General features: G+C 42.6%; 1 protein-coding gene across 2 annotated transcripts; it reads left to right on the top strand.

Moving 5' to 3' along the window:
- The first annotated feature begins 375 nt into the window (after positions 1-375).
- On the top strand, positions 376-21900 carry CHRNB4 (cholinergic receptor nicotinic beta 4 subunit). Of its 2 annotated transcripts, none has more exons than XM_033920930.1 (6): positions 376-443; positions 9247-9392; positions 11257-11301; positions 12977-13086; positions 16165-17137; positions 21054-21900. In XM_033920930.1, exons 3-6 carry the CDS (start codon positions 11275-11277, stop codon positions 21195-21197), a joined length of 1254 nt encoding a protein of 417 aa, XP_033776821.1. In that variant the 5' UTR covers positions 376-443; positions 9247-9392; positions 11257-11274; the 3' UTR covers positions 21198-21900. The 2 variants fall into 2 exon arrangements, with proteins under 2 accessions (XP_033776821.1, XP_033776820.1); XM_033920929.1 differs by lacking the exon at positions 376-443 and adding an exon at positions 4360-4629.
- Positions 21901-22501: the final 601 nt, after the last annotated feature.

The following is a 22501-nucleotide window of genomic DNA, read 5'->3' on the forward strand; positions in this document are numbered from 1 at the left end:
GAAAGAAAGGGAAGAACTACAATTGTAAAAGAGAAAGCGAAACGAAAAAGGAAAATACAATAGGTTAGGACAGGGGTAGGGAACTCCGGTCCTCGAGAGCCGTATTCCAGTCGGGTTTTCAGGATTTCCCCAATGAATATGCATTGAAAGCAGTGCATGCAAATAGATCTCATTGAGGAAATCCTGAAAACCCGACTGGAATACGGCTCTCGAGGACCGGAGTTCCCTACCCCTGGGCTAGGGTAAAAAGCGATAAAATTTGATTGTTTTCTTTTTGTCTTTAAGAGGACAGTTATTGTCCAAAGGCATCCTGGAACAAAAATGTTTTTAATTTGGATTTGAATTGTTTTATTTTCAGATTCAGTGCGCAAATGATTGGGCAGTGCATTCCAGAGAGTGGGAGCAAAGTTATTGGAATGCAACGTTGATTAATTTTAAAGAAGGTATGACGAGAAGATTTCGTGATATTGAACGAAGCGATTTTAAAGAATTATAAGGACTCAAAAGTCTGTTAATAAACTCCGCTTGATTATTTAGTCTTGTTGTAAAGGTTAAAAGTAGGATTTTATAACTAATTCTGTGTTCAATGGGTAACCAATGTGCGTTGAATAGGAGAGGTGAGACATGATCATATTTCTTAGCGCCACAAATAATCTTGATAGTTGTGTTTTGCACAATCTGAAGCCGTCTAATGTCCATTTTTGTAACGCCTCTTGTAATGCTATTTGCTTGTCTGATAGACCAGGTACTTGAACAGTCTGACCCCCTCTTTTACTAAGGTGCGCTATGCTTTTTAGTGCACGCTAAGTATTATCGTGTGCTAAATGCACTAAATGCTAATGCATGCATATGGATGCGTTAGCGGTTAGCTCACACGTTGATTTAGCGCACGCTAAGCGCGTGCTAAAACGCTTAGCGCACCTTTGTAAAAGAGGGCCTGAGTATGCCATGCTCTCCATAATGAATGTGTGTCCAGAGTTCAAAGGGGTGTGTAGAGAGACGAGCTTTGGGGGTGGTGGGGGGGAACTCAGACTTGGATGTCCTGCACTTATAATTGAACTTTTTGCTGGACGTCCTAGATGGAACTTAGACGTTATAGTCTAGACCAGTTTTAGAAGCAACAGCGTGAACTTGCTGCCCGCGTCGAGCCGGCTGTCCCTCTGACATCACTTTCTAGGCATGGGGCCCGGAAGTGACGTCAGAGAGAGGCAACACCGACACGGGCAGCAAGTTCGTAGTGCTGCTCGTGCAGGAAAAATTAAAGAGGTACAAGGGAAGGGGAACACACACACAGCAGGGGGGAGGGGTCGGGATGGAGGGGGTGAAGAGGAGGACTGGTGCCTGCTTCCTTTACATAGGACCACACACCCCTTACTAGGCCAGTGCTGACGTCCCTTCGAAAAATAAAACCAGACAATAGGAGTAAAAAATGTTTTTCTTAATAAATATGCTCTTCAAATATAATCCACAAAATACCAGCATATATCTTATAAAATGTATAAAATAATATCCATATATAATAAATTAAATATATAATGTTAAATATGATATTTAATTTATTATATACGGATATTATTTTGTACATTTTATAAGATATATGCTGGTATTTTGTGGACCCTCAAAAAACAAAACAGAAATTTTTTTTTAGAACATACATTTTGAAGTTACCACAGAACACCTGAGTGTGGCCCACAGTACTCCATCTTTGTGTTAGGGGCATGTTAGCACCTAATGCAGCTTAGTAAAAGGACCTCTTAGCTACTTGTTCTTTCTCTGTTTCCTCCGTCTTGTTTTCTGGTCATTGCCGGTTTTATTGTAAACGGACTCACTCTTAAGTTACGATAGGTGGTATATCAAATAAACAAGCCGATGATACAGCATAGAAGCCAAGTCTGTGGGTGTTGTGGCTACTTGAGTACACCTAATATTGAACAAATTCATTGACCGTTTCCGGGGAGAGGTAACACCATTGGGTTTAGCGCCCCCTCCCCAATAATTTTGAAAAGTTAACTCCTATGTAAATGCAGTGGTGGGTCCATGCAGAAAGGCCTAAGGAAGATGTTAATGTATTCTCTAATTAGCTTATTGATTTTAATAGAATTGCTCCCTCACCAAACCGAGGACTCTTTGGGCTCCTTTTACTACGGTGAGCTAGGGCTTTAACGCGTGAAATGGCGCCCTACATTGCCATGTGCGCTAGACCTTAACACCAGCATTGAGCTGGCGTTAGTTCTAGAAGCCTAGCGAGCGGTAATTTCCTGCGTGCGCTAAAAACGCTAGTGCACCTTGGTAAAAGGAGCCCTTTGTCTTCTTTCCCTAATATTCCAGTCTTTAATGTACAACTAGGGAGGAGGATGACACAGCTAAGAACCAGTAGAGGACGTGGACAGCTCTATTTGTACCTAGCAAAGTACAGACCATGTGATATGTGGCAATTATTACTTATGTACTATGCCAACCCCTTCCCCGTCCTGAGTTGTTAGATATTTCTACCACGCCCAGATCTCTTAGGGTCCCTGTTCTGATCCTTCCTACACTCGCTCGCTCTTGCCTCGTATTCCAGTGTCTGTGACGGATCCGAGGAGCCCTGCTTACATTGTTTTCAGAAGGGAGCATCTCAGCCAGGAAAGAGAGCTGCTGAGCGGCCCTGTAAAAGATGTATTCACTGATAAATGTCACTGTTGCACAAACAATAGTAATAATAACTTAATTTTTCTATACCGCCAACACCCGAAGAGTTCTAGGCCAGGGGCAGGCAATTCCGGTCCTCGAGAGCCGGGGCCAGGTCAGGTTTTCAGGATGTCCACCATAAATATGCACGAGATAGATTTGCATCTCAAGGAGGCAGTGCATGCAGATCCATCTCATACATATTCATGGTGGAGATCCTGAAAACCTGACCTGGCTCCGGCTCTCGAGGACCGGAATTGCCTACCCCTGTTCCAGGCGGTTCACAAAATAAGAGAACTGAACAATTCAGTGATGAATTGCAGAACATATGAGAAGCAACAGTACAATATACACATCTCCCTCCGTATTCGCGGTTTCAGCATTCGCGGTTTCGATTATTCACGGTTTTTAGGTTGCTGGCTCCTCCCTCTCACCCCCAAATTACATCAGCTTGCATAGAGAAAATCGCTGATTCCAAATTTTACAGAGAAAATGGCTGATTACCAGCACTTTCTTCACCGTGTTTTGCCTCTCCTTCAGGAACAGGCCAAGTCTCCCAACGCGTCATTCACGGTTTCACCATGGTTTTTTAATAGAAAACAGTGAATAACATATGAAAAAGTTATTTGCGATTTTTCTGTATTTGCAGTTCTGCCAATCCCCTATCACAGCGAATACGGAGGGAGAAGTGTACAGTTTTATATTATGATGCAGTCACTAATCAAGTTTAAGTTTATCAAGTTTATTTCATTTCTTTGATTACTTCGCATAGTCCAAATCCAATGCGATTTACATAAGTTCAAAAATTGAATAAAACTTTAAAAACCAACAAACATAACATTCACTACGAATACATTAATACATGTAAGGAGGGAAGCGGTTGACAGCAATTGACATAAATCCAATTCTATAAAAAAAAAAAAAAAGTAAAAATAAAACCAGGGGAGGGTCAAGACACAGAAGGTTGGGGGAACAGGTACCCGCTTAATTCTATTAGATCGTCTTCCTGAAGTTATTATAGGTTATAACATATCTATTGGAAAGCGTCCTTGAATAGCCAGCTCTTTAGGAGACTTTTAAACTTTTTTCGGGAAGGGGTAAAACGCGGACCTCACTGACCTGACGGGCCTCGCGGATCTAAACCCGTACGGCCTTAAAAATCTGAGGTCCCTGTCGGTCGGCTCTGACAGACCTCGATGAGATTTTAGCACTGACGGATCCTAACACTTTTCCCTCCCTATGCTGAGACGGATCCGTCAGCGCTAAAATCTCATCGAGGTCTGTCAGTGACAGAAACTACAAGCGCCACGGACACCGGACCGACACGGACCTCAGATTTTTAAGGCTGTACGGGTTTAGATCCGCGAGGTCCGTCAGGTCCGTGAGGTCCGCGTTTTACCCCTTCCCACTTTTTTCTTCTCTTACATTAAATGGCAATGAATTCCAGATTTGTGGGGCTGTGGCCGAAAAAAATCATATCTCTCCTAGAATATATAACTTTTAAGGAAGGCGCTACTAGCAGAACAAATTGCTTGAACAAATAGGTCTTTCCTAATTTCCTGAAAGTGCAATAAGGATGCAGTTTGTCGAATCGTATCATCTAACCAAGCTTGGACTTTACCTGCTTGATAGGCCAAGGTTCTATTAAAAAAAAACCTTTTTGTAACTGCAATTATGGGGACTGGGAAGAGTAAAGAACCCTGAAATGCGATTATCTTGGGATGTGAAGCCTTTTTGCATGCAGCCTTGACAAAATCCGTCCAACTGGCTCTGTCTGGGGGGAGGGACCCTGCTGTTCCTTGACAGCTGCGCTGGTGTGCTCCAGCTCCGCTGGGTCCTAGTGCCCGCCACCGAGCCCTGACAGCTCCGATGATCTCTCGAGTGATTTTCCTGCACGGATGGCCATGGGGAGGACGCTTCGGCTTACTCTGCTCGCCTTGCTTTCTCTTCTCCTCACCGGTGAGTGATATACTGATCCTTAGATGTGCAACAGTTATTTGCTTATCATTTGTTCGAGACGGACATCAGCGCCTGATCCTGGGCTGTTTTTTTTAAAGAACTTTTAACAGTCGATTCGGACCTGCTTTCGTACTTTTCTTTGCCGAGGGGCATCTATATATATAAAATCGGAGGTATGTATGTGTGTATGTATGTGTGTATGTATGTGTGTGTGTATGTGCCGTGATCACGCAAAAACGGCTTGACCGATTTGAACGAAACTTGGTATGCAGATCCCTCACTACCTGGGGTGATATGTTCTGGGGGTCTCGTGGCCCACCTGCACACGTGGGCGGAGCTACAAACATAAAATCAGATTTCACCCATTCATGTCAATGGAAAAAATGTAAAAAGCTGCCATTCTCACAGTAATTCAAAAACGGCTTGACCGATTTGAACGAAACTTGGTATGCAGATCCCTCACTACCTGGGGTGATATGTTCTGGGGATCTCGCGGCCCACCTGCACACGTGGGCGGAGCTACAAACAGAAAATCAGATTTCACCCATTCATGTCAATGGAAAATATGTAAAAAGCTGCCATTCTCACAGAAATTCAAAAACGGTTTTACCGATTTGAACGAAACTTGGTATGCAGATCCCTCACTACCTGGGGTGATATGTTCTGGGGGTCTCGCGGCCCACAACTCTATGTTGCTTGCTCAAGGGTGGGTTCACCCAAGAATTTATATGTTCTTGCTCCAGGAGGTGAAACTAAAATTGTTGTTTATAATCACGTTTTGCGTTAGTTGTATTGTATTCATTTTGTCAAATATTTCACATTATAATTTGAATATTGTACTTTTTATTAAGCTGTAAAAAAATAATTTCATTCACCACTATAAAGTATCTTTATTTGAATCCATTTACAGTGTTATTGCTATAATTAAATACCCGTGCAATGCCGGGGCATCAGCTAGTGAATCTATAAATAAGCAACTTTCGGCAGTGCCCCATGAATTCCTAACCAGAACTAAGCTCTACTGCTATTCGTGGGTGTTTTTAATGCCCATCAACCAAGCTTTCTGCTTCTCTTAACATGTACATAGACGTATTTAATTAATACATTCCCGAATCGGCCATTCTTTTGGGGGCATAAGGCATAGACAATATAGCAGCATTACATTTAAGAGTACATCACATTTTCCTATATTGTTTCATTCATTTTCCTATAAAATTCAGTAATGTTCACTGAAGACCTGTCTCCTTAACAAATTCTAATTCCTAATTCTTGCCCAATCCCCCTCAGCTATCCTCATCCCAATCCCCAATTCTCTTGATTTTAGATTACTCATCCTTTTTCCCATTTGTAAAGGTATTCCACCCATATTGTTTTCCCCTGCACCCCAATCTCTGACTAGATACTTCCTCTTGATTCAAACCATCTTGGTTCTCTTCCATTTGCAATTTGTCTCCCAGAAAGTACTTTTTCTGTTCCCCTTACATCTCGTACACTCATTGTATGTATCTCGTAAACATCTCTTACTTCTTGTTGTAAACATCTCTTACTCTCATTGTATGTAACTTGTTGTAAACCGCTTTGAACTTATGGTATAGCGGTATATAAGAAATAAAATTATTATTATTATAAACCTGACTAAACTTAATATGCCAATGTAATTTTGAAAGTTCTCTGCAATGTCGCTGTCTGTATACAGTCTCTTCCCTTGTAAACCGCTTAGAACTGTTTGTGGTATGGCGGTAAATAAAAATAAAGTTATTATTAAATTAAATCAGGACATCATTCACACGTTTTAGCACCGAAATTCATCAGTATTCTAAAAATCTCAAGCATTAGTATGACCTGGACTAGTTACCAACCGAGCCATCGTTAATACTGCTCGAGAAACCTACGTGTAATGTGAAATATATCTCAGATCTCCTGGCCTTGCAATTCAAGGCAAAAGTCAACATTAAGGGCTCCTTTTACTACGGTGCACTAGCAGTTTTAGCGCGCTAGACGCTAACACCACCATAGAGCTGGCGCTAGTTTTTTCATTTAGCGCGGGGCTTTGCGCGTGCTAAAAACGCTAGCGCACCTAAGGGCTTCTTTTACTAAGGTGCGCTAGACGCTAACACCACCATAGAGCTGGCGTTAGTTTTTTCATTTAGCGTGGGGGTTTGCGCGTGCTAAAAATGCTAGCGCACCTAAGGGCTCCTTTTACTAAGATGCGCTAGCGTTTTTAGTGCACGCAGAATGTTGGCGCGCGCAAACCCCCACGCTACGTGGAAAAACTAACGCCAGCTCAATGCTTGGATTGTGAGACCGTTATGTGAGTAAAAGAATCCACTATTTTGATGGCTTATTACTCTCAATCATAAGATAACACCAAATTTCTAGAACGCATTACCATAAGTTCAATGCAGTTTACAAAAGATTGCAAATGAAAAAAATTAGAAAAGACACAATGATATCTATTCAGTCATCTGTTTTGAAAAAGAGAATGGTTTTCAGCTCATTTCTTAAGTGTTCACAAGAGCAAGATGTAAGCAATAACAATTTAAATTCTTTGTCATGAATGCCTGCTTGGTGTGAAAGTGTATGATCGAGAGATTTCTTAATTTTACAATCCTGCACCAATGGGACAACGAAGAAGGCATGTCATCTCCTACTGTTAGCTGCTACAAGAAAACTGTTGGCTAAATAAGTGGAGCTGTACCCAAGGCAAAGGGGGAGAGTGTGGCGCAGTGGTTAAAGCTAAAGTCTCAGCACCCTGAGACTTGTGACCCTGGGCAAGTCACTTAATCCCCCCATTGCCCCAGGTACATTAGATAGAGTGGGAGCCCTCCAGGACAGATAGGGGAAAATGCTTGAGTACCTGAATAAACTCATGTAAACCATTCTGAGCTCCCCTGGGAGAATCAGTATAGAAAACTGAATAAATAGTATGAAAAGTTTCTGGTAACCAGAGCTGAAACTGTGATGTCACAATGCCTCATTCCTCCAATAAGAGCCAACCTCATCAGTGATGTCACAATGGCTTGATTGTCCTTTACTCGGCTCACTTCTAAAACATTTTGATTTCCAGAGTGGCGCAGTGGTGAAAGCTACAGCCTCAGCACCCTGAGGTTGTGGGTTCGAGCCCACGCTGCTCCCTGTGACCCTGGGCAAGTCACTTAATCCCCACCATTGCCCCAGGACAAATAGGGAAATACTTGAGTACCTGAATAGACTCATGTGAACCATTCTGAGCTCTCCTGGGAGAACGGTATAGAAAATTAAATAAATAAATAAACTTTATAGCAAAGACAGCCCAACTTAAAAATGACAGAAGCCTCCACCGGAAGCCAATGCAACGCACGATAAAATGGTGTCACATGACCCTATTTCTTTAGGCTGTAAATCAATCTGAATGCTGTATTCTGAACCAGCTTCAGTCTAGCCATATTTTTCTTAGAAATTCATCATTTGTTTGATTTTCGATTGAGCTTGTTGAAATTTTTTTGGTCGTGGGGAAGAGGGAGCTCTCCATCCGTCATTGAAAAACTGCGCGACTACGGTTGGGAGGCGTTGCCTCACGCTCCCTACAGTCCAGACATGAGACCACCAGACTTTGACCTTTTTCCAAAGTTGAAACCACCTATGCGTGGACATCGTTTTGCATCTCTGGAAGAGCTTTCTTCCGCCGGTACCCGAGCCATTCGGCAACTGAACTAAAACGGTGTCTTGTAGGGAATAATGAAGCCTCCCAGATGTTGGGACTCAGTCATTACAAAGCGGGGAGACTATATAGTATATACTATATAGAAAAAAACGAAACTGTTCAACCGATTTGTCATCTAAGAATTTGTTGTTCATTATCTCTCGTATGCTCTATACCAAATTCAAAGTTATGTCGCTGACTGTCCAGCTCTTCTTATTTGTACTTGCTTTCAGTGTACTTGTATTCATCGATTCCATATTGTAACTTATCGCTGACTGTCCAGCGCCTCTTATTCGTACTTGCTTTCAGTGCACTTGTATTCATCGATTCCATATTGTAACTTATCGCTGACTGTCCAGCGCCTCTTATTCGTACTTGCTTTCAGTGTACTTGTATTCATCGATTCCATATTGTAACTTATCGCTGACTGTCCAGCGCCTCTTATTCGTACTTGCTTTCAGTGTACTTGTATTCATTGATTCTATTTTGTATCTTATCGCTGATTGTCCAGCTCTTCTTGTTGTAAACCGCCTCGAACTACCATGGCTTTGGCGGTATATAAGAAAATAAATTATTATTTTATTATTATTATATTGAAGGATTGTAAAGAAATACTTGAGAAAAACCAAGAACATGTAAATAAAAAAAAAATAGTGTCCCTTATTTATAAAATGATCCTCGTAATAAAATATGATTTGATACCAAGCTATCGCGATTATTTCAATAGGGACTACTAGTTTTGAAAATTGAATACTGTCATGACATGCAGAGTTATATTACAGAAGAGTCGACAGTACACTACTTTTTAAAATAAATTCTTGCAGCATTTGAATAATATTACAAACATATCAGTACTTATTCTTCAGTCATTATGGCGGTAATGCTTTGAATGTCCTACTCATATTTCGGCTTTTTAATGCAATTATGTTTTGTAGGAAGCGGTGCTTCTGATGCTGAAGAGAAGCTGATAAAACAACTTCTGAATGAAAGTAGGTATAATAAGTTGGTTCGACCAGTTCACAACAACTCCCAGCTGGTATCCATACAATTGAATGTATCCCTAGCACAGCTCATCAGTGTGGTAAGTAAAAGAATATGTGGAGAGGCATTTTCAAAAGGACGTCTAAAGGTTCCTTTTACTAAGCTGCGCTAGCGGTTTTAGCGTGCGTGTGCTGGACGCTAACGCCTCCATTGAGCTGGCGTTAGTTTTTTCCGCGTAGTGCGCACTAATCTGCAGCACGCGCTAAAAACGCTACCGCAGCTTAGTAAGAGGAGCCCTAAGTGTAAAAAAAACCCCATCCAGCAAACCTCTAGCACAAAAGCCCAGATTCTATAAATTCCATATTCTATAGGCAGCTTCGGCCCCTTAGTTAAGAGGAAAATGACATTTAAAATTACTTTTAAAAGAAATTTCAAGGCACCTACTGGTGCCTAAAAAGAACAGCGCCAGAATATCCCTGCAGAGGTACTTTATGATGCCTAACGCCACTGTAGGCGTGACTAATGCAGGAAGTGGCATTAAGCACCGTAAAGCGTCTCCATAGGTAGGCTCCATGAGATTTTTTTTTCCCCTTGGTTCCTATCTCCTTTAATTCTCATGAACCTTCTAAATTTAGGGCTATCCAGAAATATTAAACTTACCTTTCCTACTCTTTAAGGCAGGGGTCTCCAAAGTCCCTCCTTGAGGGCCACAATCCAATCGGGTTTTCAAGATTTCCCCAATGAATATGCCTGAGATCTATATGCATGCACTGCTTTCAATGCATATTCATTGGGGAAATCCTGAAAACCCGACTGGGTTCAGCCCTCAAGGAGGGACTTTGGAGACTCCTGCTTTGAGGGAATCAAAACTATGGGCAATTTTTTGCAGATCTTATATGTTCATGTTTGCAAAAATTTGGAATGAGCTCCCTTTAGAAGTTAGACTTCTTTCTCAACTATCAATCTTTCAGAAAGTGCTAAAAACCTATCTATTTCAGAAATTTCTAATTGATCCCTCTACTTCAAACTAATGATTATAGAGGTTTAAGTCTTATCTAAATTCTAATTCTTTCCATGTTCTGTGAATATTTTGTTAACCAAGTTGAGCCCTATTGGAGGGATGAATCGGTATATAAAACCAAGGATTGGATTGGTAATTGTAAAAGCCCATATCTAAACTGTCTAATTCAGGGGGTCTCAAAGTCCTTCTTTGAGGGCCGCAATCCAGTCGGGTTTTCAAGATTTCCCCAATGAATATGCATGAGATCTATGTGCATGCACTGCTTTCAATGCATATTCATTGGGGAAATCCTGAAAACTCGACTGGATTGCGGCCCTCAAGGAGGTACTTTGAGATCCCTGCAACTCGTAGGACATAATGATGAGCCAACGATGACCTACTTGAACTTGTAACAATGTACTTGTAAGTAACCTGTCTAGGTGCACTTGGAAATTCCTTGTAATCAAACCAATGGTTCCCTGTACAATAGAAAATATTTCTCTATCTTTCTGCCACATTTTCTTTCTATGTAAAGATCTTCTCAGAGATTGACACCTCTATGATCAATGCCATTCCGGTGTTTTTCTCTTTTACCATGTGGCAAAGCCCAAATATTCCCAACGATTTAACCAGTAGAGACCAAACTGAATTTGGGTGAATAGAGCCAATTATTTGTTCTTTATTTTCCATGGTGACAACATACTTCTGTTCTAATCTACTTTATTAAACCATAAGGCCTTTGCTTTTGGATAATTCATTTATACCGATTGCATTGTGGCTAATGGCAGCTTGGGTCTAAGCAGGAAAATAAATGATAATCCTAATTAATGAGGCTGTTTGATAGGCTGCTGCACCATATCATAAACTGCAGCCATATTCCTCCCTAACCCTTTCCCCAAATATTTTAGGCAGGATAAAATACCTCATAAGATTTCTCTCTCTTTTGCTCTTTATTATTTTTCAGAATGAACGTGACCAGGTTATGACAATAAATGTGTGGCTAGATCAGGTAATTATTACATAAGGGTATAATATTCACCATTACCGTGTAGATAATAGATATGTGTAGAGCAATACCATTATATCTAACTAGTGTTTAAGCCCGTTAGATTAACGGGTGCTAGAAGATGTGTAGACTTAACAGATCACAAAATTTAATGAAAACTTACCATGTGAGCTGTCTGTCTTTTTTTTTTCTCTCTCTCTCTCTCTCCTTGGCCGCTGTCCGTTTCTGTCTTTTTTTCTTTGTCTCTCTCTCCTTGGCTGCTGGCTGGCTGGATGTCTCTCTGGCCCCCTATCTTTCCTTGGTCCCTGTCTCTCTGGCCCCCATTCTTTCTGTTTGTCTCTCTCCCTGGCCCCATCTGTCTTTCTTGCTTTCTGTCTCTCTCCCTGCCTGCTGTCTTTCTGTGTGCATCTATCTTTCGTTCTCATGCGCTACCTTCCTGTCTTTCTGTCTCTCTCTCTCTGTGGCCCCCTGCCTGCCTATCTCTCTCTGTGGCGCCATGCCTGCCTGCCTTTCTTTCTGTCTCTCTCCATGGCCCCCTTCTGTCTCCCCCCCAGAGCAAACCATGATTGCTGCCTGCCCCCAGCACACCCCTCCCCCCAAAGCTTAGCAAGTTTGCTCCATGGCCCCCTTTCTCTTGGTCCACCCCCCCCCCCACTTCCCTGTGCAGCAGCAGCACCCCTTGCCTGTTCTCCCTGTCCTGCAGTAGCCCTTTTCCCTCCCCCCTGTCCACGTATTGCATTGTTGTGGGCGCTACAGGGTTTTTTTGTTTTCCTGCCACCTGTGCTCCAGCTGCTGGAAGGTGCGCGTGGCGTCACTCGGGGAGAAGTGACAGGTCGGCCGCCTGCTGCCATAGGACTGAATGGGCTTAGGCTTCCTCCCCACCCCCTCAACTCCCTTCTGGAAGTCCTCCCCTCCTCTCAGCAAGGAAATAGTCTGGGCTGGCAGAAAAACTCGACGTGTCTGCCCAGGTGCTCCAACTTTTCTCTTCACCTTGCAACAGAGAGAAGCTACTCTTCCTCTCCCAACTATCCCCCCCCTCCACCTTCAATAACCGATACCCGGCAACAACAGAAGGAATTGTGTGTGTCCCCCCTCCCCCAACTTCCTGTAGAAGAAGAAAGTGAAGCCCCTGACATGTTGGACCTGTCGTCCAGCGAAGAGGAGTCGGACAGGCTGATGGAAGAGGAGCAGCGCGGCCTGCTGGTGGCAGCGGCTGGAGGCTCGCAGAGGTCTTTGCCACCCTCTGGCCGGGACTGCTGCGAGCAGGCAGGCCGACTGGCCAGCTCTATCCTGTCAGTGGGTGGCGGCAGCAGCAACAGCTGCGAAGAGCAGGAGCGGTTATAGCAGGCAGAGCTCTCATCCCCCCTCCTACCGGGTCTCACACAGCGGTCAGCAGCGGTAGGTCACTGCTCCTGCTTGCTTCAGTCCTACTTTCTTTTTAGGCGAAGGCAGGAGCAGGACCCGGCAGCGAGGAAGGCCCTAGGCTGGAAGCAACGTCAGCAAATCAAACCTCCAGACTCCCACATGCACGCACCGCAAGCCGCCCCACCCGCCAGAAATTAAATTCGGTACAGAGTCACATCCCACGGAAGCAGGGATCACAAATTTTCTACTGCGCATGTGCAATAAGGGTTTTATTATATCTAATTCTATCACAAATATATATGTATTCCTTTAGAAATGGGTTGATTACCGTTTGACTTGGGAACCAGTTGCTTACGAAGGAATAAAGAAACTGAGGATCCCTCCCAAGCAAATCTGGCTGCCAGACATTGTGCTTTACAATAAGTAAGTGGACCTGAAAAAACAGCCAAGTGATCAATTGGAGCCTTCAGCATGGCAGGATAGGTCTAGGGGCAAGCAAGAATGTGTACATTAGAAAGGTCTCTAGTGGTTTGCATCTGAGCCATTTTCCAAACTTCTTTCCTCTTTATCAATTCACCAAATCAGCTAATATATAACTTCCACCAGTGTTATAGTGAGCTTAACTATGCATACGTCAATGCTCAGGTATCCAGGGATTTTCGACAGCCACCCGAGTAGCATAACTCATGGTGGTAAAATCCTCATTAATCCCAACCTAGCATTTATGACGTTTTAACAATTTTTTTTTCTTTTTACTTATTTCATCCATGTAATGTACTTTATGTATGTATATGAAGCCAACTTAGCTTTTTTTATATATGTTTTCTGTCCCCTTAGCCTACTATAACACTGCTTCTTTATCACTTTTGGAAGTTATATATTAACTACATTAGAAAGGAGCACACTATGGACATGATCCACTAGACTAGTACATTAATATTCAAAAGATTTATACAGGTAAAACCAGTTTTTACTTGCATAAATCCACCCCTTTGAAAATAGCCCCCCTCACCTTTCTCTGGGTAATCATAGAAATATGATGGCAGATAAAGGCCAAATGGCCCACCCGCAGCAGCATCCTCTCCCTATTGGCTAAGGCTCTTTACACCTCCATTGTGATGTCATAGAGCTTTATGGTTATAGAAACATAGAAACATAGAAAGATGACGGCAGATAAGGGCCATAGCCCATCAAGTCTGCCCACACCATTTACCCACCCTCTTAAGTCTACTGACCCCTAAAGTACAATAATTATACTGTCATTCTACTGACCCGCCAATTCAAGTCCTAGTGACCCTATCCCTTGGCATGACCTCGTAGGGATCCCACATAGGTATCCCATTTGTTCTTGAAGTCTGGGATGCTGCGTGCCTCGACCACCTGTACTGGAAGCTTGTTCCAATGCTCAATCACTCTCTCCGTGAAGAAGTACTTCCTGGCGTCTCCACGAAACTTCCCTCCCTTGAGTTTGAGCGGATGTCCTCTTGTGGTCGAGGGTCCCTTGAGAAGAAAGATATCCTCTTCCACCTTGACCCGTCCCGTGATGTACTTAAAAGTCTCAATCATGTCTCCCCTCTCCCTATGCTCTTCGAGAGTGTAGAGCTGCAATTTGCTCAATCTTTCTTCGTACGGGAGACCCTTTAGCCCCGAGACCAACCTGGTGGCCATCCGCTGAACCGATTCAATTCTGAGCACATCCTTACGGTAATGTGGCCTCCAGAATTGCACACAGTATTCCAGATGAGGTCTCACCATGGCTCTGTACAATGGCATCATGACTTCAGGTTTCCTGTTGACGAAGCTTCTCTTGATACAACCTATCATCTGCCGTGCTTTAGATGAAGCCTTCTCCACTTGAGTGGCTGCTTTCATGTCAGCACTGATGATTACTCCCAAGTCTCGTTCTTCCGTAGTCCTTGTTAAAGTTTCTCCATTCAGGGTGTAGGTTCTGCAAGGATTTCCGTTACCGAGATGCATGACCTTACATTTCTTGGCGTTGAAGCCCAGCTGCCATATCAAGGACCATTTTTCTAAAGTACGCAGGTCTTGCTCCATAGCATCCTGTAGATTATAGCCGTTTACTATATTGCATAGTTTGGCGTCATCAGCGAATAAGGTTACCTTGCCTTGAAGCCCTTGAGTTAGATCCCCAATGAATATGTTGAAGAGGAGTGGGCCCAGGACTGAACCCTGTGGCACTCCGCTAGTCACCTCTGACATTTTAGAGAAGGTACCGTTAACCACCACCCTCTGAAGTCTGCCACTAAGCCAATCTTTAACCCATGCAGTTAGAGTCTCTCCTAATCCCATCGATTTCATCTTGTTCAGCAGCCTGCGGTGTGGGACGCTGTCAAACGCTTTGCTGAAGTCCAGGTACATATAGATATATGATGGCAGATAAAGACCACATGGCCCATCAAGTCTGCCCATCCCACGTGCTTATCCCACGTCCTCTTGAATTCAGACACAGTCTTCATCTCCACCACCGCCACCCTTTCTGTAAAAAAGTATTTCCTTAGATTACTCTGGAGCCTATCATGTCTGCAGAATTGGAAGCATGGCAAAGATATTTAGGCAAATAGCAGTATATTGAACCTGGGGGGAGGGGATTTTATAACAGGACACATGCGTCCAAGAAAACACCTGCTTTATCTTGATTTTATAAAAGTAATGAAGGTGCCTACGTGCATTGATAACATAGGGTCCCAAGGCCAGCCTCAAAAATACACAAATGCCAACACACACATTTACATCTGCTCAAAAAACGATATAAAGGTGTGTGTATTCTCTATGCATGTAAAAACATCTCATCTGTGCCTCCCTCTGGAATGTTTATGAGTGGTTCATGTAATACACATATTATAACTCTGCCTTTGATCTCCCAAATTATACCGCTAGGAACACCTACAAGTGTAGCATGTAATAAAAATAGTATAACTCTGCCTCTGCTCTTCTCAAACTATGTCCTTAGGAACACTTACAAATGGTACATGTAATAAAAAAAAGATATTATAACTCTGCCTCTTCTCTGCCCAAATTCTGCCCCTTGGAGCACCTACAAATGGTACATGTAATCAAATTTTAGACAATTCTGCTCTCAGGAGTGGTAGAGAAGGATAGCATTAGAAAGGAAGGAAATAATCTAGATGAGAGGAGGAAATTATTCAATATTATCCAGTAAATAAAAGACCTCCCCTTATACTAAACCATGATTACGGTTCTTAGCGCAGGGAGCTGCGCTGAATATTCCTATGAGCGTCGGGAGCAGCACGGAGCATTCAGCGTGGCTCCCTGCGCTAATAACCACTATCATGGTTTAGTAAAAGGGGTGGGGGAGTGTTATTTAGGTATCAAATCTCCTCCTATTCCCTTCCATATCCCTTCCATATCCTTTGTTGGTGGCACCTACATACCATGTTCTCATGTGTACCAGAAAATGCCAAATGAATGCCAAAGGTTGTCATGTTACTGCTTTTTGTTTATTTATTTATTTTTTTTTAGCGCTGATGGCACCTATGAAGTCTCCCTGTATAGTAATGTGATTGTGGAAAACAATGGAATAATTTCCTGGATACCTCCAGCCATCTACAAGAGTGCCTGCAAAATTGAAGTAAAACATTTCCCATTTGATCAACAAAACTGTACCTTAAAATTCCGATCTTGGACATATGATTACACAGAGATTGATTTGGTGCTTTCAAGCCCATTTGTAAAGCTGGATGACTTTACGCCCAGTGGGGAGTGGGATATCATTGAGTTACCTGGAAGAAGAACTGTAAACCCGTTGGATCCAACTTATGTTGATGTGACATATGATTTCATCATTAAAAGGAAGCCTCTTTTTTATACCATCAACCTCATTATTCCCTGTGTACTCATCACATCCTTAGCTATTTTGGTGTTCTACCTCCCTTCAGACTGTGGTGAAAAGATGACATTATGTATATCTGTTCTGCTTGCCTTGACTGTGTTTTTACTCCTAATATCAAAAATTGTCCCACCAACATCGCTAGACGTTCCACTGATTGGAAAGTATCTCATGTTTACTATGGTGCTAGTAACTTTCTCGATAATGACTACGGTTTGTGTACTGAATGTCCATCACAGAACTCCCAGCACACACAGTATGCCACCATGGGTAAAACTGATTTTCCTTCAGAGACTTCCTGCATTTCTATTTATGAAGCGGCCAAAGGATAACACATCCAGACGGAAGCTATGCAACCACAGAAAGAATAACCTTGAAACCCTGCATCTTGAGCCAACAGAAATCTACAGGAACCACACTAACCCTATGAACGTTACTTGTCCAAGAAATTATGATATGAAAATTACTGATGTGGCTGATAAACTAAATGGCCTTCATGACCTTAGGCTAAGATCTTCAATGAAGGTTTCTTCTGAAATTCAAGAAGCAATGGATGGAGTCAAATTTATTGCAGACCACATGAAAAGTGATGATGACAGTCAGAGTGTAAGAAAAGAATATTTGTCACACTTAAAGTTTTGCTAACTATTCCCAAGGCTGGGTTAATTTTCTAGGAGGGAGAACAACAACAGAAGATAACATTCAATTAACATTTTAAGAATAATTTAGAAATCCAATATTCAGTTCATTTTCCAAACATAAATTGAATATTCTTAGACTGGTAGTGTAATGGCGCATACAACTAGTAAGCTTATATATAAGAACATAACAGTTGTCATACAGGGACAGACCATCAAGCCCAGTATCCTGTTTCCAACAATGGTCAGCCCAGGTCACAAGTACCTGGCAAGATCCCAAAAAGTAAAACAGATTTTATGCTGCTTATCCTAGCAGTGGATTTTCCGTCATAATAATGGCTTATGGACATTTTTTAAAGGAAATGAACCAAACCTTTTTTAAACCCTGCTAAGCCAACGGTTTTCACCACTTCTCTGGCAATGAATTCCAGAGTTTAATTATATGTTGAGAGAAGAAATATTTTCTTTAGTTTATTTTAGATCTACTAGTTAGTGATTCATATCTACCCATTTTACTCCATTCAGTATTTTATAGTCCTCTGTCATAACTTCTCCGAGCTGTAACTTCTCCAAGCTGAATAGCTGCTTTAGTTTTTCCTCAAAGGAAAGTCGTCCCATCACTTTTTATAAAAGGTTAGATAATTTCCTAAAAGAGAAGTCCATAGGCCATTATTGAGATGGCTTGGGAATATCCACTGCTTATTGCTAGGATAAGCAGCATAAAATCTTTTTTACTACTTGGGATCTTGCTAGGGACTTGGGTGGCCACTGTTGAAAACAGGATACTAGGCTTGATGGTCCTTTGGCCTGTCCCAGTATTGCAGTTCTTTTGTTCTTATGTTCAAAGCGAGAAACATTCGTCAACAGTCTCACAGTAGAGTTTTGAATCACCTATAAGGCCCTTATCCGAGCACAAGGCATTACAGTAGTTCAACTTAGACAACACCATACTGAGTAATACCTCCCTAAAATCCCACTCTGAAAGCACCAACTTTAATTGGTTTAACATACGCATTACAAAATATGCAGACTGCACAACTTTCATCACTTGCATACTCATTTTCAATTTTGCATACAATACTACACCCAACAAAGTCATTTCCTCTTGTACCGGCAGCTGAACACCATTCACACAAAATCTATCTGACCATAGATGCTCCATCACGTTCCCCATAATCCTAGTTTCTGTTTTGGCCACATTCAAACCAAGACCATGCACACTCATCCATCTTCTAATCTCACCCATATACCCATTCAACGTAGAAGCCAATTCCTCACTCCAAGCAAAAATGGGGAAGAAAAACTCACATCATGAGGAAAAACACTGGACTGGTCCATACATCTCCCTCTTGTGCTCATCATGCAGGTACAGACATTCTGTAAAACACAGGTTGGGAAAGGAAACTAAACTAAACTAAACCTTAGGTTTGTATACCGCGCCATCTCCACAAGCGTAGAGCTCGGCACGGTTTACAGGGTTAGGTTGAAAAGGAGCTACAATGAAGGGTTATAGGAAAGGAGCTAGGAAGATAAAGAACCAAAGAGCGGGAAGTGTTAGGTTTTTGAAAAGAGCCAAGTTTTCAGGTGTTTGCAGAAGGATTGGAGGGAGCTTGAAACTCTGAGCGGGGATGTGAGGTTGTCCCAGAGTTCTGTGGTTCTAAAGGGGAGGGATGTTCCTAGTTTTCCTACGCGGGATATACCTTTTGCAGAGGGGAATGATAGTTTCAGTTTTTGGGAGGATCTAGTGGAATTAGGGTTAGAGGAGTTCCAGAAGAGTGGGATAACGGGAGGGAGGATGCCATGTAGAATCTTGAAAGCTAAACAGGCACATTTAAAGAGGACTCTGGAGTGAACTGGGAGCCAGTGAAGTTTGGACAGGAGCAGAGATGCAAAGAAAACCATCACAAACAAAATATAATGCACTATTAGGATCTCTCTAGTTCTGTCATGCTTTTTAAAGAGAATTACTGCATGATTCTGAATGGAGACAGGGGATCAGAGCTTTTTGTTAAATTCTGTTTCAGAACTGGACCTGAGCTGCCTTCAACTCGGTAATCTCAACCATGATACAAAGATGGCCAGAGCAACCTTTACGAGGGGACGCTGAAAGGTTCTCAGCCCAACCAAGAAGAGAACGGCATGGATATGGTTCAATCATTGACCAGAAACAATGTCAAAACCTAGAATTTTGTTTCTGCAAATTGGCCCTTAATGAAATAAGATAACCCTCTTTTCAGCTACAGTGGCACAATGACGCTCAGAATTTAGGAAGTTGGTTGGTTGGGCTGAGAGCTTTTCAGCACCCCTATGTAGGTAATAAAAGTGAGTCAAGTATAGGACAATCAAGCTAGTGTGACATCACTGAGGTCAGCTCATTGGTGGAATGAGGCATTATGACATCACAATCTCAGGTCTGGCTTCCAGACTGAAACTCTTCACACTAACAGGGGGTGCTTAAAAGTTCTCAGCCCAGCCAAGAAGAGAATGACATGGATACGGTTCAATCAATGATCTGAAACAATGTCAAAACATAGAATTTTGTTTCTGCAAATTTCACTTAACAAAATACGATAACACTCTTTTCAGCTACAGTGGCACAATGACGCTCAGAATTTAGGAAGTTTGGTTGGTTGGGCTGAGAGCTTTTCTGTACCCCCTCGTGGTTCATAGACAACAACGCGGAAGACAAAGGCGCGCGCCGACAACTGAGCGCAAGACGGAGGCGTGCGCCGAAGAAAATTACTGTTTTTAGGGGCTCCGACGGGGGGTTTTGTTGGGGAGCACCCCCAGTTTACTTAATACAAATCGCGCCGGCGTTGGGTGGGGTTTGGGGGGTTGTAACCCCCCCATTTTACTGTAAACTTAACTTTTTCCCTAAAAACAGGGAAAAAGTGAAGTTTTCAGTAAAATGTGGGGGTTACAACCCCCCACAATGCCCCCACAATGCGGCACGATCTGTATTAAGTAAAGTGGGGGGGTTCCCCCCACGCCCCCCCGTCGGAGCCCTAAAAACAGTAATTTTCTTCGGTGCGCACCTCCGCGCTGCGCTCAATTGTCTGCTCGCGCCTTTGTCCCGACGCGCTTTTGACCTGACACCCCCCCTCGTATGCGTACTGATATGTTTGGTTATCCATATATTTATTTCTCAGATTATGGCATGCAAACACATGGAGAAGCACTAAAGAACACATGTTTAAAAACTTACAGTTGTGAATTTGGGCATCTGGAACTCCTTGACTCAATTCAATAAGATTTCTCTCCCTAACCTGTAGCTGTGTGACAAAAAGGTTAAGGAAACAGGACCAAAATCAGAATTTTGATTTTGACACTATCAACTGTTGTTTTTTCTGGTGGCTAAAAGACACCCTTTTCCTGCCATCCTAACTATAAATTAGTCACACCCATCCAATTCAATCTGTGCAGCTAATACATACTGGCAAACTACCATCCTTTTAAACCATAGGTTTGACAAGCAGTCAGCTTTCCCATCACTGATATATACAATCTGATGTCCAGGCTTTTGTGGTTGGACTGCAAAATTCCTTGGTGATGTCATTGAGTTCCATGATATCAATCATAAGTGATTGGCCAGAGAGGGTCCGTTGCATCACTTATTCTAATTCCAATACCGTGCTGAAAGTTGTATAAAGAAAATTTTTTAAATGGGTTATTTAATGGTTTCTGAAAGAAATATTGGAATGCAATGATTACTGTGCTGAGAAATCATATACTAGGGACGTGGTGGGCATGGGATTTCTGTACATGGTCTAACTAAAATGGCAACGAGAGAAGTGATTCCAGGTTACTAAACTGGATTTTTCTCTGAAATTCATTTTGGACAGTGTATACTGCTGGACCTGTAATTCCTGCGCTTCATTTTGCAGATCATTGAAGACTGGAAATATGTGGCCATGGTAGTGGACAGACTCTTCCTCTGGATATTCATCGTTGTTTGCGTGCTGGGAACTGTTGGGCTGTTTATGCAACCTCTCTTTCAAAACAACTATGTCGTACCTAATCCTTCATAGTACGGAGCCTGGCATGCATATGTTCACACACGTGTATTTATTATCTGAACAATATTGTATGTTATGTGTTCCCCTGGTATTCTGTATAAAACTGGCATTTTTCTTGGCAAGGCTGTACCATTCCCTGTTAAAGTGGAATGGTACAATCACTTCTCAAGATGACTACACGCTTATTGGAAGCAGCCTTTGATTCCTCTGCTTGTCTGTTTCTTCTGTTGGAGGGTTTAGTAATAAGGGTTCCTCTGAATAATGCTGGTGGAAGGCAAAGATTCCTAGAGAACAGAAATTCTTTGTCCGAGTCATTGAAACCAAAGTGGTTCAGCCTTTCTCTGTTCATGCATTGGAAGGAGGGCACCCAGTTTTTGTAGCTGCCAGATTCTATGCCTGGGTGGTCAGCACTGAGCCTACCCTGCTGGCCGGCGACTGAGCAAAGAAGAGGCAGGACAAGTCTCTTCTGTGACTGAGCCTGGGAAGTGTGATTAGCTAAGAGCTAGAGAATGACAAGGGGACAAATTTGTCCCTGTCCCCGCAAGAACTCAATTTCCCCATCCTGTCCCTGTGAGTTTTGTTGCTGTCCCTGTCCCATTCCTGTAAGCACAAGCCTTGGACACTTATCATTTTGAAGCACATGAGGCTTGTGCAGATGAGAACAGAGCTTAGGCATTGGTGGAATGAGGCATTATGACATCACAATCTGAGCTCTAGAATGTTGCTACTTATGATGTTAAAGTGTTTGAGACTTGTGCAGATGAGGACAGAGCTTAGGCATTGGCGGAATGAGGCATTATGACATCACAATCTGAGCTCTAGAATGTTGCTACTTATGATTTTAAAGTGTTTGAGGCTTGTGCAGATGAGAACAGAGCTTAGGCATTGGCGGAATGAGGCATTATGACATCACAATCTGAGCTCTAAAATGTTGCTACTTATGATGTTAAAGTGTTTGAGACTTGTGCAGATGAGGACAGAGCTTAGGCATTGGTGGAATGAGGCATTATGACATCACAATCTGAGCTCTAGAATGTTGCTACATATGATTTTACAGTGTTTGAGGCTTGTGCAGATGAAGACGGAGCTTAGGCATTGGTGGGATGAGGCATTATGACATCACAATCTGAGCTCTAGAATGTTGCTACTTCTGATGTTAAAGTGTTGGAGGCTTGTGCAGATGAGGACAGAGCTTTCAGGAATGGGGCAGGGACAAGAAAAGACCTCACCGGGACCAGGATGGGAAAATGAGTTCCCATGGGAACGAGGAGAAATTTGTCCCTGTATCATTCTCTAGTTAGAGCAGCCATTGTTTA

This window comes from Geotrypetes seraphini, chromosome 14 (genome assembly GCF_902459505.1).
Source record: "Geotrypetes seraphini chromosome 14, aGeoSer1.1, whole genome shotgun sequence".
NCBI lineage: Eukaryota > Metazoa > Chordata > Amphibia > Gymnophiona > Dermophiidae > Geotrypetes > Geotrypetes seraphini.